The following is a 25,072-nucleotide window of genomic DNA, read 5'->3' on the forward strand; positions in this document are numbered from 1 at the left end:
GCCTGGCCAAAAATATATAGTCTTAGAAGATGCTTTTTGTTTTTTTGTTTCAAAAAAGAACAGTATTTTACTGTAATTTTATTATTTATTGAAGACTATAAGTTCCCCTGCTTTAAAAGTTTGTCTTCCTAGCTTCAAATAGCCTATCTTTTTAAGTCTGCCTAATTAAAAAGCTTATGAAAGGCAAAACCTAGTTTGAGGACTCATGTGCACAAATTTTTATTTCTGCTGCTTGATAAATTATTCACTTTTATTTTCTTATGCACTTGATGGATATCTAGAAAATAAAAACCAGTCCAATTTATAGACACTGGAAAGAAAGAAATATTTCCCATTCCCTTAAAATCCGCCCATGAATCTTTATTAAATGATACAATTAAAAGCAATTATCTATTTTCTTTCTATGGATTAGACACGACCTGTGAATTCAGTTGGAACTTTATTTTTATTACTACATATACTGATCTCTGATTAAAAAGTCAATTTTTTGTTGTTTTTGTTAAATTTCACAGAAATATATAAACATTTAATTGTACCTCATATTTTAACAAAAATACATTCATAAAAACTGAATGTTATTCAAATTGATGATGTCAAATATAATGGAAGGGGTTGAGAGTTCAGGGAATCTTATTGTGAATTATCATAATTTGTCATTCACGTAGCTCCTATTTCCATATGGAGAATCTGTTGGGCCATTATTATTTGTAAGCTCAACCATGCTACCAATACAAATTTTTAAAAATCAAACTTCAGAGGGAATGATTATCACAGCTAGGAAAAAAAGGTCATAGTCAAAACAATCTTAATCACATTCCAAAAAGGTCTCAAAAGTCAGAATACATATAATGATATCGTTATGAAAGTATATTTTTTATAAGTTGATCCTTTTGAATCTTACTTTAATATATAAACTGCAGATGTCTAAACTTTATCAATGAGAAAGATGATACAAATTTTAGAAAATAAAGCTTATTTTATTTGCTTTAAAGCTTTTAAACGTCTACTCTGTCATAAATCAAAAAAGAATAGTTATTATTCAGTGGATACTATGTTTTAAGAACTTGATGCATATTAACTCATTTAATTCAATAACTTTAGGAATTTATATGACTTATACACACAGGGAGATTCAAGCAAGAGATGGCATTTGCCTAAAAGCACATACTTAAAAAAAGGGAGGAGGGCAAGAATTTTAACTCAAGACAGTTAGGTTCCAGAGCTGCACCCTGTGACCAATTTCTCTTATTCTTGCATGAATGAGAGAAATTTTTCTCCTTGTCGGGAGAAAAAGCCAATAATTTAAAAATTAAATGAAATAAGTCAAACCTTAATCTGGTTTTGATTTACAAATGCTCCTATATTAATACTGGGAAGTTCGGATAGATGTCCAATATACAAGAGTAACCCACGAAGCTCATCAACCAACACTGAGGGAAGTTGATTCTCCAAAGCCTCATAGGGATGAACAGGAACATGACCCTCATCATTTTGTACTTTCAGATACCTAAAAAATAATTAGATAAAATAAACAACCAGATTCTGGATGAATATACAGATAGAAATTCATACAGTAATCAAAATACTCATCTGACATCTTACCTGAAGATGAAAACTTTAACATAATGGAGAAATGTTACACATTGCTGTCTAATACTGTCTGCTTTGTAGTGTAGATTTGATACCTTCCCTGAAACCAAAACAATGTTAACTCGGTTTAAATAATTATCAACAGGCAGTGAACAAAACAATTTGTAAGCCATACCAGTAGCAATTCTCAATCTTGTAACTTTTCCATGGATTCCCATGTAGTTCTTGCCCACACCACTTCTCAAAAACTCTTATTAAGGTCACTAATGAAACCCACGTTGCCCAATTATAATGGACAGTACCTGTCCTCAAGTAACTTGCTTTCACAGTAGCACTGGATACACCTGGCTTCAATGACACTACAGACTGCCAGTCTTCTTTCTTCCTCATATATCCTTTCTCCTACCTCTTCTTTATTGGCTCCTCCTCCTCAATTTTACTACTAATATGGGATCTCCTCAGGACTCAGTCCTGAGTCCTCTCCTCTCTGTGCATCTCTTTCTACATGTATGAGCTCATCAGTTCCTTTATTAATAAATGCTAATGACTGCAAAAGGTTTATCTATATCCCACACTTCTCCTTTGCACTCTAGACCCTGCATGTCAAACTGCCTAACTAATAGCTACACTTGGATTGCTCAGACAGTGCAAATATCACGTACTTTGATTTCCTCCAAAACTTGTTCATGCTATCCACGTTTTCTCTGTTTCATTAAATGGTGCCACCAGTAGCCTATGTTATTCTTAATTCTTCCATTTCCTTTAATCTTATATCTAATTCATCAGAGTCCTATTAAGTTTTTCACCTTGAAACTACCCATTTTTCTTATAACCTCTTGAAACACTGCATCAGGGCTCTTAACGGGTCTTCCCACATCCTCTTTTGTTCCCCCTATGACCTAAATACAAAATCTGCTTAAAATGCATATCAATTCCTGTTGCCCCCAAGTCAAAAACCCATGAGGCTACCTACTGTATTCAGAATAATATCAAAACTCTTTATAATGATTTATAAGGCCCTGAATAACCTTTAGTGTCTTTCTCCCAATTTCATCCCATGCCATCGTTCCCTCACTTACTTTAACATTTACATCAGCAACAATTATCTAGGTAGCTATCAGTGTGCAAAACACTGATACCCATTATAGGGAAAATAAGTAAGAGACAATCACTAAACGAAAGCAGAGAAAACATGATGAGAACTACAGGCAATAAAGTCTCATCTATGTTAAATATAAAACTAAACTGATCTCTAAATCTGAATTCAAATGAGCAAACATGGCCACTAGTTTGCCAAAACCAATGGGAACATAAGTATAAAGTTGTTGTGCAAATACTTCCATGTTAAACTGCATCTTGTGGCTTAATTTCACCCATTAAAAAAACCATATCAGCACCCATTTTCACCATTTTCAGCCCGTAAAAGCAGTACTGTCTTAAAAATAACTGCTGTGAACTTTTGCATCCAGGCAAGATGGAGTAAAAGGGTTAGATTTATCCATGTCCCACCTTAAACTTGAAAAGCCGAAAAACAACATGAAACAAGTTTTCAGGCACTGGAAACAAGGCAATACAAGACTGCTATCCCAGAGAGAAGGTGTGCCTTGTGACTGTACCAGCTTTCCACCTAGAGATAATTTCCAAGCTGCAATATGGGGAAGAGAGCCCAAACACTGCCCAACTCACTGAGATGAGGAGACATGAGATCTGAATTTAGAGAAGTTTACAGGGCAAAAGTACCAAAGAAGAAAGATGCTACACAAAATAAAAGCTCTAGAAATACACAGAAGGTCCCTGTGTTGAGTCTTTGACTAAATACTGATGTATTCAAGCATGAGAAAAAATTACCCAAGGCCAGAGAAAAACACAAGAAAACAATTCCCTATGAAGCTTACACAAGCCAGGGAAAAAGTTCAAGTTCCCACCAGCAAGCATGGAAAAAAACCTCACAATACACCAGGCACTAGAAAGAATACTCAGAAGCCTTACTAGGCTAATTTACCAGACTAAGATTAAAGATTGCTTTGAAAAAATCCTAACAAAATTTAAAACAAATCTCAAAAAGAGCCCTTGGATTCTATGTGCACGATAAGCCATAACAAAATTTAACACCTAGTATAAGGAATGCAAGAAAATCCAGAAAGCAGCCATGCAAAACTCATATTGTCCATACCACAATAAAACATTACTAGATATTCAAAGCGGCAGAAAAACATATCACAGAACCAGGAGAAAAATCAGTTAATACAGACAGATCCAGAAATGACAGTGATGAAAGAATTAGCAGTCAGAAAAGTTAAAAACAGCAGTTATACACATACTTCATATATTCAAGATGGATGAAAATAAGCATGAGGACATAAATGGAAGACATTAAAAAAACCCAAATAGAATGTCTAGAGACAAAAAAAAATACAGTATCCGAGAAAGGGTAACACTAACAGCTATATTTAAGAACAAATATCAGCAAAACATATATTATTATGTATGTTATTCTGCCTCAACTCGAAATCAACCCTAAGAGCATAATGTCTAGAACAAGAACTATATGTACCTGGCAATAAGGGACGCTATATAAGGGCTTCCTGGAGAGGAGTGAGGGCTAAGGCTAGCTACATGAGTTAATAAACAAAGTCCTGACACAGCTGCATGGTGGGACAAGCTGATCTATGGATAATCTTTTAATACGGCTAACTTGGCCAACAAATCTTAAGGCTTTTTTGAGCAACAAAAAGAGCCAAAATGTCAGTGTAACAAATAACCATTTTAAAAAATAGTCCATTGCAGTGGTTTTAGGTTAATAAGTGTGTTTCAGGGAATAATCCTCCATAATAAATCCCTTCCAATGAACCCAATTTACTTAAGTTATTCTATGTAGTAAAGGTATTTTTGTTCTTTCCACTATAATCTTTTAGAGGCTTCCCAGGGATTTCAAAATAAAATTCAGACTCTGGTGTGGCTTACAAAGCCAATTGTGATTTAATCCTTTCCAAATTCATCATTCTCACACACATTCTGATCCAACCATACATAATTATTACTTACTCCCTAAATTTTTATATTTTTATATGCCTCCATGTCTTTGTCTATACAGTTTTTTTACACCTTGAACTCTTCCTGTCCCAAAAATGTCCCCCAAATTGTTTGCCTAGCTAATTCCTTCCCATCCTTCAAGATCCATCTCTGGCATCACTTAGTGATGGGCACATAGACAGATGAAACCCTGGACTCCCATCACAGCTTATATATGCCCCTCATTATACTTTTTCATCTACCATGCTGACCTATGCCTGCATGTCTATCTGTCCTACACAACTACAAACTCTTCAGCAGCATATTTTTCCTCTATGAATCATCAGCACCCTGCATGGTACCTCGAATGAAGCAGGGAATCCTCAGATAATAATGAAACAATAATATTTAATATTTACTGAATACATACTGAGAAAACAAAACAAATAAAAGTCTGACAGCTGATAGGTAACAGCTAGCATTCTATGTTCCCTACTAAAAATAAACAATTTTCATAAAATATAAAAAAGGAGACAGGGCCACTCTGTGATTATGGTGAAACAAGACAAAAACAAAACCTCTGCAATCATGTTTGAACACAGAAACATGGCACTATGTAATCACACACACAAAACCAAAACAAACAAACAATCCAAAAAAACCCCATATGCCTCCTCTTCCAGCTATCATGACTACTACTTCTTTATGAATGAGGACCCCCCAACCTTCCCTTTGTTTGTCCCACCTTCTAGATAAAAATGAAATACTCAATCACCAATTGCTCCTGCTTCTTAACAGCATCCAATCCAGAATAAAGCTTTATCCCCTTTAAACCTTACCCAAAAGCAGCCAGCACAAGCTCAAATCGTATCATAAGCCCCTTCCTATTCCCTTTTACTGAGAAGTCCCAACTATTCCTCTATTTTCCCTTGTTTTGGTAAGCTAATAAACCTGTGTGACCAAAAGTGTGCTCCAGGTGATCTTTGGTTGCCAGGCATCACTAACAACAGACAATGGGTTAAATACTTAATAAGCATTATGGAATTTAATCCTCACCAGAACTCAACAAGGTAAGAATTATTAATTGGTGTGAGGCCCACAATTAGCTAGCTTTGGAACCCAGGCTGACCACAAGGCCATGATTCTAAATACTACACTGCACTAAAACTGCTAAAAAGCAGCAGCTATCCTGCATTAAAATACACTGCCCTTCAATTTACTTCACTGCCTTAACTATATCATCTCCGAAAAATTGGTAATCTATGAGGTGCCAAAAGCAAACAAAAAAGCAGAAAGTAGAAAAGAAGATCAAGGACATAGCATGAGGTCTAGCATTTTTTATTTCTAGTTTGAGTTCTCCATCCCACTCCCAACTCCAAGGAAGTATCAATTCACTTCAGAGAAGTTTAGCTTTCTTAAGTCAGTTTCACCTTTAAGATCTGCAGTTTTACCTATAATTCTTAGCTACAACGAAATTTAAAAGTCATACTTGTGCTGAATTTGAAATATACTACATTGTGAAATTCTGGCCTAACTCTTCCTCCATATTATTATGATATCGTAATTACACCATCATGGACCCACATGTAATCCACTGTAATGAAGTAGCATGCTTTTTGCCATTAAACACATTTTAAACTTACCAAAATCACAGTTGGCCTGTGACAAGGTTTCCAAGTTGTATAGTTGTTGCCTAATTTAAAAATATAAGATGAGAGTTAATATTTGTACATGTTAAAGCATGTAACAATTACATGGATAATGTTTCCAAATCTATTACACAGCTTTAATACCTCTCATTTGTGGATGACTGATACTTTGTGAATATTTGTTAAAGGGTAAGGTTCAGGTAGTGAAAACTTCGAGAGAAGATAAAATATACCTTTGTCTGACCTTCCAAAAATATCTGTTAAAAGCTGCATATATCTCAAAAATTCTTTCAAACTTTATAGATTTCACCATCAACAAGATACTGTTTATAGCTTATTAATTAAGATGCATAAAATATTTTAGGTTAACAGTTATGTAATGATATCTTAAATTGTATCATATAGTTATACAAGTTCAGGAATGGAATAATGTAGACTAGAATTATTAGGGAAAGCTATACTTAGGATGTTCCATCTTAATTTCAGATAGTAATTTTCTCTTGCCATTATTCCCAGCTGCCTTTAAACTCTTTAAAGATTGGCCCATATCCATCACCTATGTCCCAGATAGAAACTCACTCATTCTGTAATGTTCAGTATTACAGAAATTCACTCAGCCTGTCCTCCCAATAAAACATATAACATGGCACAGAGACAGGGAAGTCTCTTGGTAAGGTTTCAGGGGATGAGGATGAGAGAATACCCTCCATCTCTCCATTGTCATTTAAATGTATCACATACATTTTTAATGTGTTTTTTAATAATCTGCATTGAACAATTGACTCCAATTCAAAATTATGTAAAATCTGGCCGGGTGCAGTGGCTCATGCCTATAATCCTAGCATGCTAGGAGGCACAAGCGGGAGGATCATTTGAGCTCAGGAGTTCAAAACCAGCCTGAGCAAGAGCAAGATCCATCTCTACTAAAAATAGAAAAAATTAGCCAGGCGTGGTGGCACAGGCCTGCAGTCCCAGCTCTTCTGGAGGCGGAGGCAGGAGGATCGCTTGAGCCTAGGAATTTGAGGTTGCTGTGAGCTAGGCTGACGCCATGGCACTTTAACCCAGGCAATAGAGCAAAAAAATCCAAAATTATCTAAAATCTGAATATGGACTGTGCCTTAAATGATAATGAAGAACTAATTTTTGTTAATTATGATAATGCCATAGTGTTTATGTTTAAAAACTAAAAGTCCGTATTTTTAAGAAATGCATATTGAACTTTTAAGGGTAAGATGACATGATGCCTGGAAGATGCTTACACATACTTAAACCGAAAGAAAAGGGGACAGAACAGATGAAGGAAATGTGGTAACATCTTGATGTTTACTCTGAGAGGGGATATGTAGAGGTTCATTACACTGTTCTACTTTTGTGTATATTTCAAAATTTTCACTAAAACTTTTTAAATGTTCAAATAGAGAATTAATATTTCTATTACACAGTCTAAGATATATTTGGAAAAATATATTCTCTAAAGATTTTTGAAAGACTATGCCTATTAAGCAACAAAAGTATTTTAATTCTCTTCTAAAATTATAATATAGTTCAAAGCCTTGCCTTAAATATTTGTCTTCAATACATAATGCCAAATGCAAACAATAAAGATTCTAAAAATCAATAAAAAAAACAACTCATTAAAACCATTACTCTATCAGACATTACTGCTTGATTCTTGTTACTGTTGCTGACAATCAAGTGAGCAACAGGCACAATGCTACTGATGCTTTTGTAATATCAGCATTAGAAACCACCCAACAATGTAACTTCCAACACTAAACAGCACCTACACTCAAAGGAAGTTTTAAAAGAAATACCTGAATAAATGAAAGAGCTCTCTAGATGAATTCACTAATGCTGTTTCAGTAACCCACTGAATGCCAAATATTTCCACTGTATCCTCTTCAAAATTAGTTGGTAAAGGATCAAGATTCAAAATTAATCTGAAATGAAAATTATGATTTAATTTCATAAATAGCATACTAAATATCATAATTTAGCATGTCTTTTTTTACATTTACTTGAATTCATATTAAACACGGCATGTATAAAAAAGTCAGGAAATGCCTTGGTACCTTACATATTCAGGACTACTACAGTCAGACTGAATTAAAATTTCAATCCTATATAATGATAAAAAAGTATAACTAAAGAGCAATGCAACTTAAGGAAAAAACCAAAAAAGATTCAAGGGAACATACTTTTGCCTGTCTGCACTAGTGGTCTTCAGTTGTAGAATTTCATCATTTGAGGGGACATCTGATTTTTTTAAAACAGCTAAAAACAACTCTGAGCCATGTCTGGAGAACAGCATAATCAAATTAGATACTCTATTTAAGAACTCTAACAAGGTACAACTATAAAATCAACAAAAATGGTTTTCTTTATGACTGAAATGGCCTCAGCAGGTATTGCCAAAATATTTCAAGAATAGCAGTTTTATTGCAATATGTATATATTTGCTCAATGCAAAAATAAGTCTATAAGACTTCAATACATATAGATACATAGGACTAGAAGGAATGGGGCAACAAAAAATATGTATGTCTTACTTAAAAATTACTGAAAATCTCTAGAATATTATCACATTCTTTAGAAGGAAATACCATTTCAGAAAGCTCAGATACTTAAGAATTCAATGTAAGTAAAAGGGAAATTACTGCCCAGCTCCCCAGCCAAAGCTGAGGTAGCAGTGAGGTAAGAGAACATCAGTTATCAAGGAAGTTCCCCTCACACTGAAAATACTTTTGGGTATGCTCTAACCAGGAAACCAGCAAGAGAACTAATATTATTAATAATTTGTATCTTTATGATATTCTAAGCTGATTTACAAAACAGGCCTGGTGAACACCAAAGTTTAATGGACTGAAACGATGAATAAATAACATTCCTAACAAACTGATGAATAACCTGATGAAAGAAAAAGTCTTTGGTTTTTACCTACCGCTTAAGGGCTCCACTGCAAAGGTAGGACTCTCCACAAAAATTTTTTCCTCCTCTGTTGTCAACAGCACAAGAAAAGCAAGGGGGTTTGTACCATTCTGTCCCCAGCTCAAGCTCTAAGCTATCAGTCAGGAACGTCGACGCAGCAGCAGAGTTATCCATTGTTTACTTCATGTTCTGATGTGTGTGGGGTTCACTATCATTCTCATTAGGGCTCCAAAGAGACGTTGTGAAGAGATTCCTGGAGGTGGGTAAGGCAGAGAGATTGGGAGTTACCTCGGAAAGTTCCCAAAACGTGCCCCCAGCACCAAGGAAACACAAAAAAACTGAGAAGCCAAATCCTCAACAATTCTCCCCTCTCTCTCCCCCGACCCGCCTACCCACCCACCCACCGTCAATGCTGTCAGACAAAATGCGTAACAGACTGGCCGAGGCAAAGATTTAAAATCTGCCCTCTACAACGGACTCTGCAGGCCGGAACAGGGTGCAGAGGAAAGAAATGTCTGCAGGACAGACTCAGCTTCAACTCCCGAGCCCACCTCCAACTGCGCCCTCCACTACGTTACTAACAGCTCCCAGCCCGATTCCCCGCAGCAAAGTGAAGAAAGCTCCCTGGAAAGCTCTGGGTGGCAATCAGGAAAGCCGTTCCTGGCGCCAACCCCCACCCCTCCTAGCCCGAGGACGAGACCCATCAGGCCGGCCCCCGGCAGCACTCGAGCAGAGAGTGAGAGAAGCCGGAGTCCGGCGCACCGGGATACAGCCAAGCCTCCGGGACGCCCGCTACCGCGGTGCGTGTAGAACCTGTTCACACTTCCAGTCCCCGAGATCTGTCTCCCGCGATGCCAACCATAGCCAGGGCGTGCGTGGGGTCTAAGTCGCAAACCGGCGAAATTCCCGCCACGGCGCGCGCGCGTTCTGGGTGGGCGGGGCCCGGGGGTAGCCCGCCCTCGGCTGCCAATCCCCTCGCGATACCTGCCCGGAAACCCCCTGTGCTCCACGAAATCTCGCGAGAGTCCGTCAAGCCTGGAGCTAGTTACAGAGAAACACTTTTTTTTTTTCTTTTCTTTCTTTCTTTTTTTATTGTACCTTGAATTGGTGCGTCCGGCCAAAAGGCGGGGCTTGTAAGACGAAACTGCTGCTGAGGCCGAGGTGAGGAGGGCTTAAGGACTGCAAGGTGGCCCTCTGGCCGGGCCTAAGAGAAGACTATTACTCAAGTGAGTCTGAAGCGAGTGTTTCTTTCGCACCCAGAGTCGCGCCATCGCCACTTCTTCCCGCTCTAGTGCCAGCAACTCTTTTGTTAGGGTGGAGGATGCCTCTTGTTCATGGACTGTAGGGCAGGCGAGTGCAAAAATGAAGTTAATCCAGTGTTGGAAACACCGAGTAGGTCAGGTGGCCCTTGCTTTGAGCCTAAAAACTGTTGCTCCCCTTCTTTACAAGTTAGCACGCTTTTGTAAAGGTGTAGTCCATTTGCAGCATTTTACTTATCTTTTTAAAGTGTAATTTAAAAATCGACTCCTCAGAAGGCTTTTCAGTCTAAGTCAGAGAGAACATTATATCAGTGTCTTGAAATTCAGGATAAACAACAGGATTTCTAATACAAATGCCCTGATAATGATCTGAGTACTTGCTATTGCCCATTCCTCACAATACAGTTTGTCGTGTATTCAATTCCCCTATAGGAAACCTATCGTAACTCTTTTCTCTGTTGAAACCAAATACCACACATCTTCTAATAAATGGGTAGAAGTTAGAAAACGCAATATGATCTCTATTATGACCACAACCTAGGGCTGCTGTGGTGGGTGTTATATCTATTCTGCTCAGCTGATGTACTATGAAACTTAATGCTTTGTTGAGTACTGATGCAACTCATTTACGCTCCTTGGGGAGTCTCTGGTATGACACATAGTGTCATCCACAACAATCGCAAGGAAATAGTGCCTAGATATGAGAATCTTGTGCCCCGACGCTGCTTTTATAGAATTTGGTCAACAGAGCCATTAGTACTGCCTTCTTCCTCTAATCAAAACATCCAGATAAACCCCTTGATGTTGATTGATCAACTTGCTTGAATCCCGTGAGTGGGATGGGAAGAACCAAAATAAGTTCTCTAAATAACTTAAGCTAGTAGTATTAACACATGCTATTAAGAATCCCCAGCAGGTAATAAATGGCATACAGTACTCAAGAGGGGTGACCAAAGGATGCTTATGGAAGGGCCATATACAAAGCTGTGTACAGGGTTACCAGAAAACAAAAAGTGATGGTAAAACACCCAGTGCTAATCAGGGAGCCATTATCACCCTTAGGCCTAAGGAGGGAATACCAGAGCCCAATGAGGTTTAATGCTGTAGGAGACAACCACCTACCGATAGCCATCTACGATGCCTTCACCGAGGAACATAACCACTGCCAACCTACAGTTAAGCAGGGAGGGAACTGGGAGAATTAAGTATCCAAACATCTTTCCCTCTACACTTCCAATTTCCAGCTGGTGTCTCTCAATGGCCAAAACCAACCTAAAACCAGAGAGCAAGGATGCAGTCTATAAAGTTCCAGTTACTGGGATAGGTTCCAGGCTGAAAAAGGATGGAGAGTGAATCTAACAGAAAAGGGTCAGTTTTATCAAGAAGACATAGCAGTGCTAAATGTGCGTATATATAATAACAGAGCTTCAATATACATAAAGCAAAAAAATACTGTTACAGTACATTCTCACTTAACATAGTCAATAGATTCTTAAAAACTGTGACTTTAAGCAAAGCATCATATAGCAGGTCCTTGAATAACATCCTTCATTATAACATTGGTGAGAAAAAGCAGTTGGTTTCTTTATATGTTGTTTTGCTTAAAGTTGCAGTTTATAAGAATCTATTGGTGATGTTAAGTTACTGTATAAGAGAAATACTCAGATGAACAATTTTAGTTAGAGACTTCAACACATCTCTCTAATTGATGGTACAAGTAGGCGGAAAATTAGTATAGCTATAAAAGACTTGAACAGCACTGCCAACCAACTTGACCTAATTTACATTTATAGGTGAGTCAGCCCAGCAGTAGCAGAATACCCACTACTGACAAGTACACATGGAATATTCACTAAGGTAGACCATATTCTGAGCCATAAAACAAATTTCATCAACTTTAAAAGGATTGAAATTACACAAAGTGTATAATCACAATGGAATTAAATCAGAAATAATAAATATCTGAAAAACTCTAAATATTTGGAAATGAAGTATCATACTTCCAGTTAACCTATGAATCAAAGAAGAAATCACTAGGAAAAATACAAAATATTTTGGATTAAATGAAAATGAAACATTAAGATTTATAACATTAACTGCTTATATTAGAAAAGAAAAACAAGCTCAGTTCAATAATTTAGACTTCTTTCTTAAGAAACCAGAAAAAAAAAAAAACCCAGCAAATTAAAACCAAAGCAAGAAAAATGAAGGAAATCATAAAGGTTAGAAATAAGTGGGATGAAGCAGGAGAAGAATAGAGAAAATAAATGCAACCAAAAGTTTGTTCTTTGAAAAGATCAGTATAATTGATAAACCCTGTAGCAAGATTAATAAAGAAAATTCCAATCTAGTATCACAAAGGCAGAAATTTTAGCAAGTAAAATCCAGCAATACATAAAAAGGGTGACATATGATAAGAAAACCAGGTTCATCTTATGAATGCAAGGTTGGTTCAAATTTCAAAAAGCAATCAGTGTAGTTCATTATATCAACACTCTTTAAAAAGAAAAACTACATTATCTCAATAGATATTGAAAGATTGCTTGAAAAATTCAACATCTGAATAGATGAATAGATGTTCTGATAAAAACTGTCTAAAAACTAAGAATAGAAGAAAATTTCCCTAACCTCATATGTAATATCTATGACTAATCTATTAATAGCATATTTAATCATAAAAATTAATGTAATTAATGTTTCTCCCTGAGACCGAGAATAAAGCAATGATGCCAGCTTTTTCCACTTCTTTCAACACTTCACAGGAGATAACTAGGCATTGTAATAAGATATGAGAAAGAATTAAAAGTCATGTAGATCAGAAAAGAAGTAAAACTTTCTTTGTTTTCAGATGACATTATTCATGTAGAAAATTATAAAGAATCTCCACAAACAGCTGCTAAAACTAATAGTGAATTCAGCAAGGTGGCAGGGTTGAATGATAATATACAAAAATTAATTGTATTTTTATAGACAAGGAATGAACATTTGGAAATTATAATTTTAAAAATGCTTTTTAATGACATCAAAATGCTTAAATTTAACAAAATATGCACAAGATTTTGTATATCAAGGATTATAAATTACTACTGAGAAAAATTCAAGAATATCCAATTAAATAGAATGATATAGCATAATAATAAATTGAAAAGCTCAATATTATTAAGATTTCTTCCAAAATTTATCTGTGGATTCAAAAGAATACCAATCCAAATCCCAGTGAAGACTGAAACAGGATCCGCACCTCTCACCTCTCACAAAAATCAACTCACAGTGGATAACAGACTTAAACCTAAGGCATGAAACGATAAGAATTCTAGAAGAAAATGTTGGAAAAACTCTTCTAGTCATTGGCCTAGGCAAAGAATTTATGAAGAAGACCCCAAAAGCAATTACAACAACTAAAATAAATAAATGGGACCCGATCAAATTAAAAAGCTTCTGCACAGCCAAGGAAACAATCATTAGAGTGAATAGACAACCTACAGAATGGGAGAAAATATTTGCATGCTATATATCCGATAAAGGCCTGATAACTAGAATCTGTTAAAAACGCAGGCAAATCAGCAAGAAAAAAATCAAACAACTCCATTAAAAAGTGGACAAAGGACATGAACAGAAACATTTCAAAGAGGATAAACTAATGGCCAAGAAACATATGAAAAAAATGCTCAACATTTCTAATCATTGGGGAAATGCAAATCAAACCACAATGAGGTATCACTTACCTCCAGTGAGAATGGCTTTTATCAAAAAGTCCCAAAACAGCAAATGTCGGTGTGGAGGGGGAGAGATAGGAACACTCATACACTGCTGGTGGGACTACAAACTAGTGCAACCTCTATGGAAAGTTGCATGAAGATACCTCAAAGAACTAAAAGTAGAACTACCATTTGATCCAGCAATCCCACTACTGGATTATTTACCCAAAGGAAAAAAAGACATTATATAAAAAAGATAATCTGTACTTGAATGTTTATAGCAGCACAACTCATAATTGCAAGGATGTGGAAACAACCCAAGTGCCCATAAGTATATGAGTGGACTAATAAAGTGTGGTATATGTATACCATAGAGTACTACTCAGCCATAAAAAATGGTGAACTAATACCTCCTGTATTAACCTGAATGGAACTGGAAGTGAAGTATCACAAGAATGGAAAAACAAACACCACATGTACTCACCATTAAATTGGTACTAATTGATCAACACTTAGGTGCACAGATGGAAGTATCATTCATCGGGGATTCGGCAGGTGGTGGGAGAGGGGAGGTTGGGTAAATTCCTAAACAGTAAAAGGACTTTTTATGCAACTGTTTAAGACATTAGGTCATTAGCAATGTAATACACCACATAGAACTTTGACCGGACCCGGGCACAAGAAAAAAATCCATTATTGATCCTTAATCATTTTTCTGTAGCTTTAGCATCTTCCTCTCCTGCATGTCTTGGTTCATCTCCTCTACTTTCAGGAGCTTGATCCATCAATTACCACTCTTCTTTTTGCCTTCAACCTCTCCCTTTCCCCTGTCTTATTTCCCCAAGCCTTCTGTAGTAGGCATCTTATAACAGGGCTCCCAGTAGTATCTGCTATGTGTATTCATGTCCTTGTGTAATCTTCTTCCCTTGAGTGTGGGCTGAACATAATGACTTGCCTCTAATGAATAGAACAAAGCAAAAAGTGATGAGATATCACTTCCATGATTAGGTTAAAAAGACTGTGAGTAATATCTTACTAGTATTCTCTCCCACTAGCACTCTCTCCCTCTTGCTTTCTTGACTTGTTAACTTTCATGAAGTAAACTGCGATGTTAGAGAGGCCCACATGGCAAAAACTAAGAACTGACTCTGGCCAATGGGCAATGAGAAAACTGTGGTCCTCAGTCCAACAGTACATGGGGAACTGAATCTTGCCAACAATCATTTGAGTAAGTTTGGAAAGCATATTCTTCTGCAGTTGAGCTTTGAGATGATTGGACCTGGCAAGTATATAGTAAAGAATTTAGCCTTGTTCAAAAAGGGATCTGGCCATTGGCTTCTGAAAGGTAATCTCTAAGCCCTTGGAATGTTGTGTCTGATAAGAGGATCTTTGGTGCCTAGGCCCTGGGGTTATACTAGATATTCTACCAATATGATTTTGGCTGGTGTTAGCCATGCCTGAAAGACCAACAGTGTAATTTAAGGTGAGCCTTTGGGTCATGTGGTATCAGTCGACCTGGAACTGAGATCAGCCATGTGGGTATCCATCATGCCTACCTAATGAAGACCCGCTAAAAACTCTGAACACTGAGGCTTGGGCAAGCTTCCCTGGTTGGCAGTATTCTGGGCATATTGTCATATATCCATGCTGGGAAAGTAATGCTTCATGATTCCACTTGGAAAAGAAAACAGAAGCTTCACTAAACAAAAGTTTGGTATTTTCTCAGATGCTGCCCTATGTGTTTCTTCTCTTGTCTGATTTGAATGTGTATCCTTTCCCTATAATAATCCATAACTGTGAGGTATAATAGTTTTCAATGAGTTCTGTGAATTTTCTAACAAATTATTAAAATTGAGAGTGGTTTTGAGAACCCCTTGAACCTGCAATTGGCATCAAAAGTGAGGATAGTCTTGTGTGGACTATTTTCCGCCTAACTTCACAGTTGGCTAAGCTCCTGTAGCAAAATTACTGCCAGTTAAACACCGACTATGGCTGACACCTCGACTGCAGCCTGTAAAAGACCCTAGAGCAGAGCACCTACTTAAGCCATATCCAGATTTCTGGATGAAATAATAAATTTTATTGAGATAATAAAATTTTGTTATCTTTAGAAACTATGAGATAATAAATTTTGTTGTTTCAAGTCACTAAGTTTTGGTATAACTTATTACATAGCAATAAATAACTAATATAACTACTAACATACTAAAAAATATAAAACAAAACAAATCTTACTTGTGAATATCTAAACAGTCATATTGACTCTGAGTCTAACCAAATTATGATAAGTTCCTTTCAGGTCTCATCCTCTCTAAATATATTTTTAAATTAATAGCTTTACTTTTTAGAGCATTTTGTAGGCTTTTTTACATTTAAAAAATTTTTCTATAGATAAGGTCTCACTATATTGCCCAGGCTAGTCTTGAATTCCTGAGCTCAAGTGATCCTCCTGCCTCAACCTCCCAATAACTGGGATGACCGGCATGTGCCACTGTGCCCAGCTTGGATTTTTAGGTTTTCAGAAAAAATGAATTAAATAGAAAGTACAGAGAGTTCCCATATGTTCCCTTACCCCTCTCCCCATATGCTCTGTATTTTTTTCCTGACCAACCTACTCAAAACTACAGTTTCTATTTCTAGTTCTGTGCAAATTACTCTAAAATTTATATCGCTATTCAAACCTTTCCTCTGAGCTGCAGGTCTATAAATACAACTACCTGCTTACTATCTCCTCATGAATGTCTCAAAAAAAACCCCTCAAAATCTATGTCTAATAATGAATGCATTATTCATTCTTCCAAGCAAAATCTTCTTACAGAAACGTCTATGTATGATACCGCATTCTTCCATGACAAAAAGCCTGAAGCCTTAATAGTAGCTGATTTTGACAATCTTGTTTCCCTCATCCCTGTATTTATTTCCTCACCAAGTGTTTTCAGTTTTATCTAATTTCTTCAGAACCCAACCACTTAACCTGCACATTCCATCACTACCATCCAAACCAAAGGGATGAAGAGCTGTATGTATCTCTCACCAAGAACTACAGTAACTTCCTAACTTCTCAACAAACAATCACCATGCATATGACCTCCCCACTTCATGTCTTCTTTACACTTCACCCAAAGTGATATTTTTTCTAAAATGCTAGTAGGATAACATCATCCTCTCCTTTATGTTTAAGGTCACTGCTCTTAAGATTCAGACAAAACTTAATAAGGCCCGTAAGACACTGAATGTTCTGACTCCTAACTACTTCTTCTTAGGTTTACACAGAACCAAAATCATCCTTACTGTAGTGCTCCGGCCATACTGTTCTCCTACCTTTCTTTTGTACATGCTCTTTTCTCTGCCTATAACGTGCTTCCTTTCCCCTCTTGGCAATACTGAACATCCTTCAGATTTCTACATAAATCACCTCCTCAGGGAAGCCTTTCAAGACCTCCCTAATAATCCTAAATCTCTCTAGTATCGGTTCCCACATAGTTCACTTTGGAAACACTTGCCATGGGTAAAATTTTCTATTAGCATATGTAATTATTTGATATTATTTATATCCTACACTATGCTGTAAGCTTCAAGAGGAGAGGAACCATGTCAGCTTTTATTTAACATTATACCTTCAAAGCACAGCAACTGTATCTTGAGGAGGCTCAATAAATATTTATTGAATGAATGGGTGAACGCATTGTCAAGTTGGTTTTTAGGTGTGGTGGGAAGACTTGGGGTGGTTTTTCAGACACATCTGATTTCAAAACCTGTGTTTATTTATTCTGCTACTGTAAGCAAGCGATTTTACCTCTCTTGGGATCTTTTTCTGTTTGTAACTGTCTTTGTTGTGATAATTTGTTTGGTTTGTTGTGATAATTACATAAAAAAGGTAAGTAAAGCCTCCAACATAGTGCAGTATGAGCTGTCTGGCCTCTGTTTCATGTCCACCTGAGCTTTAAGGGCTGGCATAAGATATAAGATAGGGTTGAAGCCTGTGGTGATTTGGAGGTTGTAATCCCTCTATAAAGACATACAAATACATTAGTAAAAACCATATTTATGTCAAGGAAAATACATTACTAAGCCAAATTGGCCTTCTGGCTGCCAGTTTGCAACCCCTGAATTCTAGTCTGTATCAGAGTATCATTATGCAAATGAAGATAGATTGGTAAATGCTTATTTTAAGTATGTAAAACTGTTCTATACCCTTTACCTCCTGCTTCTTGAAACATCTAAAAGGTCCTATGTAGATTTAGAACGGGGATGGGAATAGGACACCTTAATTGACAATCCCTCCAAGACAACAGGGAATGAAAGAGAGGTCATTCTCCAAAGCAAAGGTAGAGTGCCATTACCAAAGGAAGGAGTATTAGATGCTGGAGAGCCAAAGAAACAGATGGCCTACCTACATCCTGTTCCCTTCTCTTCCTGGTGGGATTTCTTATTTTCCTATGTACTATTTAGTATCACTCCCTCTGTGATGTCACTTCCTATCATAACACCGCAATGTCCAGGAAAAATAAATTATTCTATCTTTTACATTTTTATAAGTGGGTGTCATCACCTTTAACATGCCACAGCAGTATCCTCCAGGGAGGATAAGATGCACAGATAAGATGGTGTACTACTTCTTGCCCTGCTTCTAACCACAATTTCTTGCATTTTTCTGTTTAGTTATCTGGTTTCCCCTTCTCCCCAAAATTATAGATCCTTAGCCATATTTTTGACTAAGGCTTCAGTAATTTCTTGCTTAGCTCAAGATACCTCCTTCTGCAACTTGCCTTGCAAAATCCTCAACCCTGGTCATCTTTCAACCTCTTCTTCTCTGATCAAGGACTATACTGAAGGCCCTTCTGATGTTTTATAGTTCTTTCCTAAATATCCTTAGGTTAGATTTTCATATCATACAAGTAGGAAACATAACTTACTTACATATATACCCAGATAATCATGCCTATGTCTGTCTCCTTACCAGACTGTAAGCTTGAGATTTGTTCATTATTATATCTTCAGAATCTAGAATACTAGCTGTTTATACAGTAGGGCTTTAAAAATCCTTTTGATTAAATGAATAGAATGTTGCATCTGGTGTTTAACTATCAATAGTTATATCCTTGTTTTGGAAATCTTTTTGAAAGATGTTATCATGGTATTCTCTTAGCCTTGGTGTTTCACCTGAGGCACCAACCTGAGAAAAACAGTTGTAATGTACCCAGTATTTTAACTGAGGTGCTAGACCATTTGTTTTTATTAACAAATTTGTTTTTATTCACTCATTGTATATACATATTATCTGTACACTATATATGAGAATTTACTAGGAGAACAAAGTTTCTGCAGTGATGATTCCTGTAGAGATTAAGTATGGAAGGCTACAGTGTTTCCCTTCTTCTCTAAGTCAAAGAGGGGAACTTCAGAGAACCATTTAGGCTGACATATATCTCCTGGCATTTGTGGCACACAGGAATTGATCCATGTCTCAAGCTGACAAATCTAAAGGCAAAAGGTTGGCTCGAGTGGCTCGTGGCAGAGCAAGGAGAGAGTGCTGTGGAAGGAGTAAACTGTATTGTCACTGGGGTAGGGAAACAGTGTGTGGATCCTGAGGCAGGGACCCAGTCCTGGGAATTGTTGACAGAAAGCTTGTCTAAGAAGATTGCTTGCAGGCATCAGATGGCGTCAACAGAAAAAGACTGGAGGTGACAACTGGGAACTCCCCCTTTCCCCCAGGTGCTGGTGGGCAATCCTTTGCAGCTGGCAAAAGAAGGCAAAAATTGGATCAAATCTCTTCCTTGCATAAAATCCTCCAGTGGCCTCATACTGTACTTAGAGTGAAATCCCCTAAATTCCTCACCGTTATAATTTGAGCTCTTCCTATGTCCACAATCTTATCCTATACGACTCTCCACCTCTGTCACAAGGCATCAACCACACTGACATTCTTTCGGTTCTTCTCATACACTGTATTTTTCCCTGCCTCAAAATGTTTGGCATAATCTGTGGCTTATGCCAGGACTATTATTTGTTTTAAAATTTTTCATTATTATGTGGACATAATAGTTGTATGCCTTTATATAGGGTACATGTGATGTTTTAATACAGGCATACAATGTGGATTAATCAAATCAGTTAATTGGGATATCAGTATTTCAGGCATTTATCATTTCTTTGTGTCAGTAACAATCCAATTCCACTTTAGTTATTTTAAAGTGTAACATAATTGGTTGTTGATTATAGTCACTTTGTTGTGCTATCAAATATTATTCATTTTATCTAACTACCTAACTATATTTTTGCACCCATTAACCAACCCCACTTTATCTCCCCACCACCACTAGTACCCTTTCCAGCCTCTGATAACCATCATTCTATTCTTTGTCTCCATGTGATCAATTGTTTTTAATATTTAGCTCCAACATATGAGTGAGAACATATGAGATTTGTCTTTCTGTGCTTGGCTTATTTCACTTAATCTTCTCCAGCTCCATCCATGTTGTTGCAAATGGCAGGATTTCATTCTTTTTTGTGGCTATATAATATTCCATGGTGTACTCATACCATGAAGTCTTTATCCATTCATCTGTTGATGGATAAATCTTGGCTATTGTGAATAAAGCTGCAATAAACATGGGAGTGAAACTGTCTTTTAGATATACTGGATTCCCCTCCTTTGGATATATACCCAGCAGAGGGATTGCTGGGTCATATGATAGTTCTATTTTTAGTTTTTTGAGGAACCTCCATACTGTTCCCCATAGTAGTTGCACTAATTTACATTCCCACCAATAGTGTATGAAGGTTCCCCTTTGTCCACATCCTTGTCAGCATTCATTATTGCCTGTCTTTTTGATAAAAGCCATTTTAACTGGGGTAAGATGATATCTCATGGAAGGTTTGATTTGCATTTCTCTGATGGCTAATGATGTGGAACATTTTTTCATATACCTGTTGGCCATGTATATGTCTTCTTTTGAAAAATATCTATTCATATCCTTTGCCCATTTTTTAATTGGGTTATTTGCTTTTTTCTTATTCCCTTTTCAGATGGGTAGTTTGCAAATATTTTCTCCCATTATGTGGGTTGTCTTTTCACCTTGTGATTGTTTCCTTTGCTTTCCAGAACCTTTTTAGCTCAGTGTGATCCCATTTGTCTAATTTTGCTTTGGTTGCCTGTGCTTTGGAGGTATTATTAGTCAAGAAGTCTTTGCCCAGACCAATGTCCGGAAGCATTTCCCCAATGTTTTCTTTTAGTGGTTTCATAATTCCAGCTCTTAGATTTAAGTCTTTCATCCATTTTGATTTGATTTTTGTATATGGTGAGAGATAAGGGTCTAGTTTCATTCTTCTGCATATGGATATCCAGTTTTCCCAGCATCATTTATTGAAGATACTATCCTTTCCCCATTGTATGTTCTTGGCACCTCTGTCAAAGATAAATTCACTATAGATGAGTAGATTTATTTCTGGGTTTTCTATTCTGTTCCGTTGGTCTATGTGTCTGTTTTTATGGCAGTACCATGCTGTTTTGGTTACTATAGCCCTGCAGTATCATTTGAAGTCAGATAGTGTGATTCCTCCAATTTTATTCTTTTTGCTCAGGATGGCTTTGGCTACTCTGGGTCTTTTGTTTTTCCATATAAATTTTAGAATTATTTTTTCTATTTCTCTGAAGAATGTCATTGATATTTTGATGGGGTTTGCACTTAATCTGTAGATTGCTTTGGGTAGTATGGACATTTTAACAATATTGATTCTTCCAATTCATGAGCATGGAATACCTTGCCTTTTTTGTGTGTCCTCTTTAATTTCTTTTTTCAGTGTTTTATAGTTTTCATTATAAAGGTCTTTCACTTCTTTGGGTAAGTTTATTCCTAGGTTTTTAATTTTATTTGTAGGTATTATAAATAAGGTTACTTGTAGCTATCATAAATGGGATTACTTTTCAGATTGTTTGGTCTTGGCATATAGAAATACTACTGATTTTTGTATGTTGCTTTTGTATCCTGCAACCTTATCATTCTTTTTGTTGTTGTTTATCAGTTCCAATAGTTTTTGAGTGGAGTCTGTAGGTTTCTCTAGATATAAGATCATATCATCTGCAACAAAGATAATTTGACTTTTTCCTTTCTGGTTTGGATACCCTTAATTTCTTTCTGTTTGCTTGCTCTAGCTAGAACTTCCAGTACTATGTTGAGTAACAGTGGTGAGAGTGGGCATCCTTGTCTTGCCCCAGATCTTAGAGGAAAGGCTTTTAGTTTTTCGCCATTCATATTATACTAGCTGTGGGTCTATCATATATGGTTTTTATCATGTTGAGGTAAGTTTCTTCTATACCCAGCTCTTTGAGAGTTTTTACATGAAGGGATATTGAATTTTATCGAATGCTTTTTCAGCATCAATTGAAATGATCGTATGGTTTTTGTCCTTCATTCTGTTGATCTAATGTATCACATTGATTGATTTGTGAATGTTGAACCATCTTCACCTTCCTAGGATGAATCCCACTTAATGATGATGAATAATCTTTTCAGTGTGTTGTTGAATTTGGTTTGCTATATTTTGTTGAGGATTTTTACATCTATATTCATCAGAGATACGGGCCTATAGTTTTCTTTCTTTGTTGTGTCTTTGTCTGTTTGGTATCAGGGCGATAAAGGCCTCATAGAATGAGTTTGGGAGTATCTGTTCTTCCTCAATTTTTTGCAATAGTTTAAGTAGGATTGCTATTAGTTTTTCTTTGAATGTTTGGTAGAATTCAGCAGTGAAATCACAGGGTCCTGGGCTTTTCTTTGATGAGAGCCTTTTTATTACTTTTTCTGTCTTTTACTTGTTATTGGTTTATTCAGGTTTTAGATTTCTTCCTGGTTAAATCTTGGTAGGTTGCACGTATCTAGGAATTTATCCATTTTTTCTAGGTTTTCCAATTTATTGGCATGTAATTACTCATAGTAGTCTCTAATGATCCTTTGGATTTCTGCTGTATCAGCTGTAATGTTTCCTGTTTCATCTCTGATTTTATTTATTTGGATCTTCTGTCTTTTTTTCCCAGTTAGTCTGGCTAAGGGTCTGTCAATTTTATCTTTTCAAAAAAACAACTTTTCACTTCATTGATCTTTGTATCTTTTTTTGGTTCCAATTTCATTTATTTCTCCTCTGATCTTTATTATTTTTTTCTTCTACTAATGTTGGATTTGGTTTGCTCCTGTTTTTCTAGTTCTTTGAGATGCAACATTAGATTGTTTATTTGAAACTTTTCTACTTTTTTGATGCAGGCACTTATTCCTATAAACTTTCCTCTTGTTACTGCCTTTACTGTATCCCATAGGTTTTGATGTGTTGTGTCTTCATTTTCATTTGTTTCAATAATTTTTAAAATTTCCTTCTTAATTTCTTCATTCACCCACTGGTTATTCAGGAACATATTGTTTAATTTCCATATGTTTGTATAGTTTCCAGTATTCCTTTTGTTACTGATTTCTGGTTTTATTCCATTGTGGTCAGAGAAAATACTTGGTATGATTTCAAATTTTTAAAATTTTTTGAGACTTGTTTTGTGGCCTAACATATATGGTCTATCCTTGAGAATGATCCATGAGCTAAGGAAAAGAATGTGAACTCTGCAGCTGTTGGATGATACATTCTGTAGATATCTGTTAGGTCCGTTTGGCCTATAGTGCAGATTAACTGCAATGTTTCATTGTTGATTTTCTGTCTGGGTGATCTGTCCAATGCTGAAAGTGGAGTGTTGAAGTCTCCAATAAGTATTGTATTGGTGTCTATCTCTCTTTGTAGCTCTGGTGATATTTTCTTTATATATCTGGGTGCTTTAATGTCAGGTACATATATATTTAGAATTATTATATCTTCTTGCTGAATTGACCCCTTTTTATCATTATATAATGACCTTCTTTTTCTCTTTTTATAGGTTTTGTCTCAAATTCTCTTTTATCTGATAGGATTATAGCTATTCCTGCTCTTTTTTGGTTCCATTTGCTTGGAACCAAAAATCTTTTTTCATCCCTTTATTTTCGGTTTATGTGTGTCTTTATTGGTAAAGTGGATTTCTTACAGACCACATATATTTGGTTCTTGTTTTTTTGTTGTTTTTTTTTTTCTTTTTTTCTTTTCTTCAGACAAGGTCTCACTGTGTCACCCATGCTGGAGTGCCCTGGCCTTATCATGCTCACTGCAACCTCAAAATCCTGAGTTCAAGCTATTCCGCCACCTCAGGCTTCCCAGTAGCTGGGGGTATAGGTGCACACCACCGTGGCTGCTAATTTTTCTATTTTTTGTAGAGTCAAGGTCTAGCTCTTGCTGAGGCTGGTCTTGAACTCCTGGCCTCAAGCAATCCTCCTGCATTGGCCTCCAAAAGTGCTAGGATTACAGACTTGAGCTGCCATGCCTGGCCAGGGGCTCATTTTTTTATGCATTCAGCCACTATATGTCTTTTGATTGGAGAGTTTAGGCCCTTTACATTCAATGTTATTATTTTTAGGTAAGGACTTACTAGTGCCATGTTGTTATTTGATTTCTGTTTGTTTTGTGGTCCTCTTTTTTTCTTCCTTCCTTCCTGTCTTCCTTTGTTAAAAGTGATTTTCTTTAGTAGTGTTTAATGTTTTAGTGTTTAGTGTTTTAATTTCTTGGTTTTTATTTTTTGTCTATCTGTTGTAGATTTTTTGATTTGAGGTTATCATGAAGCTTGCAAAAAACATTTTATAATCAATTATTTTAAATATGTGGCACCTCCACCTATAAACAAATAAGCAAGCAAAGAGAAAGCTAACAGAAATTCTACCCTTAAACTCCATCTTCCCAGCTTTTTAACTTTTGTTGTTTCCATCCATATCTTTTTATACTATCTATCTCTCAAGATGTTGTTGTAGTTATTTTTGATATTTCTGTCTTTTAGTCTTCTTATTCAAGACATAAGTTGTTTTGGCAGGGCGCGGTG

General features: G+C 36.4%; 1 protein-coding gene across 1 annotated transcript in view; it reads right to left on the minus strand.

Moving 5' to 3' along the window:
- MMS22L (MMS22-like, DNA repair protein) overlaps positions 1 to 9,353 on the minus strand; it is a 159,989-nt gene extending 150,636 nt beyond the window's left edge. Inside the window, exons 1-5 of the mRNA XM_012661840.1 lie at positions 9,193 to 9,353; positions 8,066 to 8,191; positions 6,246 to 6,295; positions 1,603 to 1,690; positions 1,330 to 1,507 (exon numbers count right to left, since the gene is read on the minus strand). Of these exons, the coding sequence (XP_012517294.1) occupies positions 1,330 to 1,507; positions 1,603 to 1,690; positions 6,246 to 6,295; positions 8,066 to 8,191; positions 9,193 to 9,353 (603 nt within the window). The remainder of the gene's footprint in view (positions 1 to 1,329; positions 1,508 to 1,602; positions 1,691 to 6,245; positions 6,296 to 8,065; positions 8,192 to 9,192) is intronic.
- Positions 9,354 to 25,072: the final 15,719 nt, after the last annotated feature.

This window comes from Propithecus coquereli, unplaced genomic scaffold, assembly GCF_000956105.1.
Source record: "Propithecus coquereli isolate 6110/MARCELLA unplaced genomic scaffold, Pcoq_1.0 Scaffold74, whole genome shotgun sequence".
NCBI classification, from domain to species: domain Eukaryota; kingdom Metazoa; phylum Chordata; class Mammalia; order Primates; family Indriidae; genus Propithecus; species Propithecus coquereli.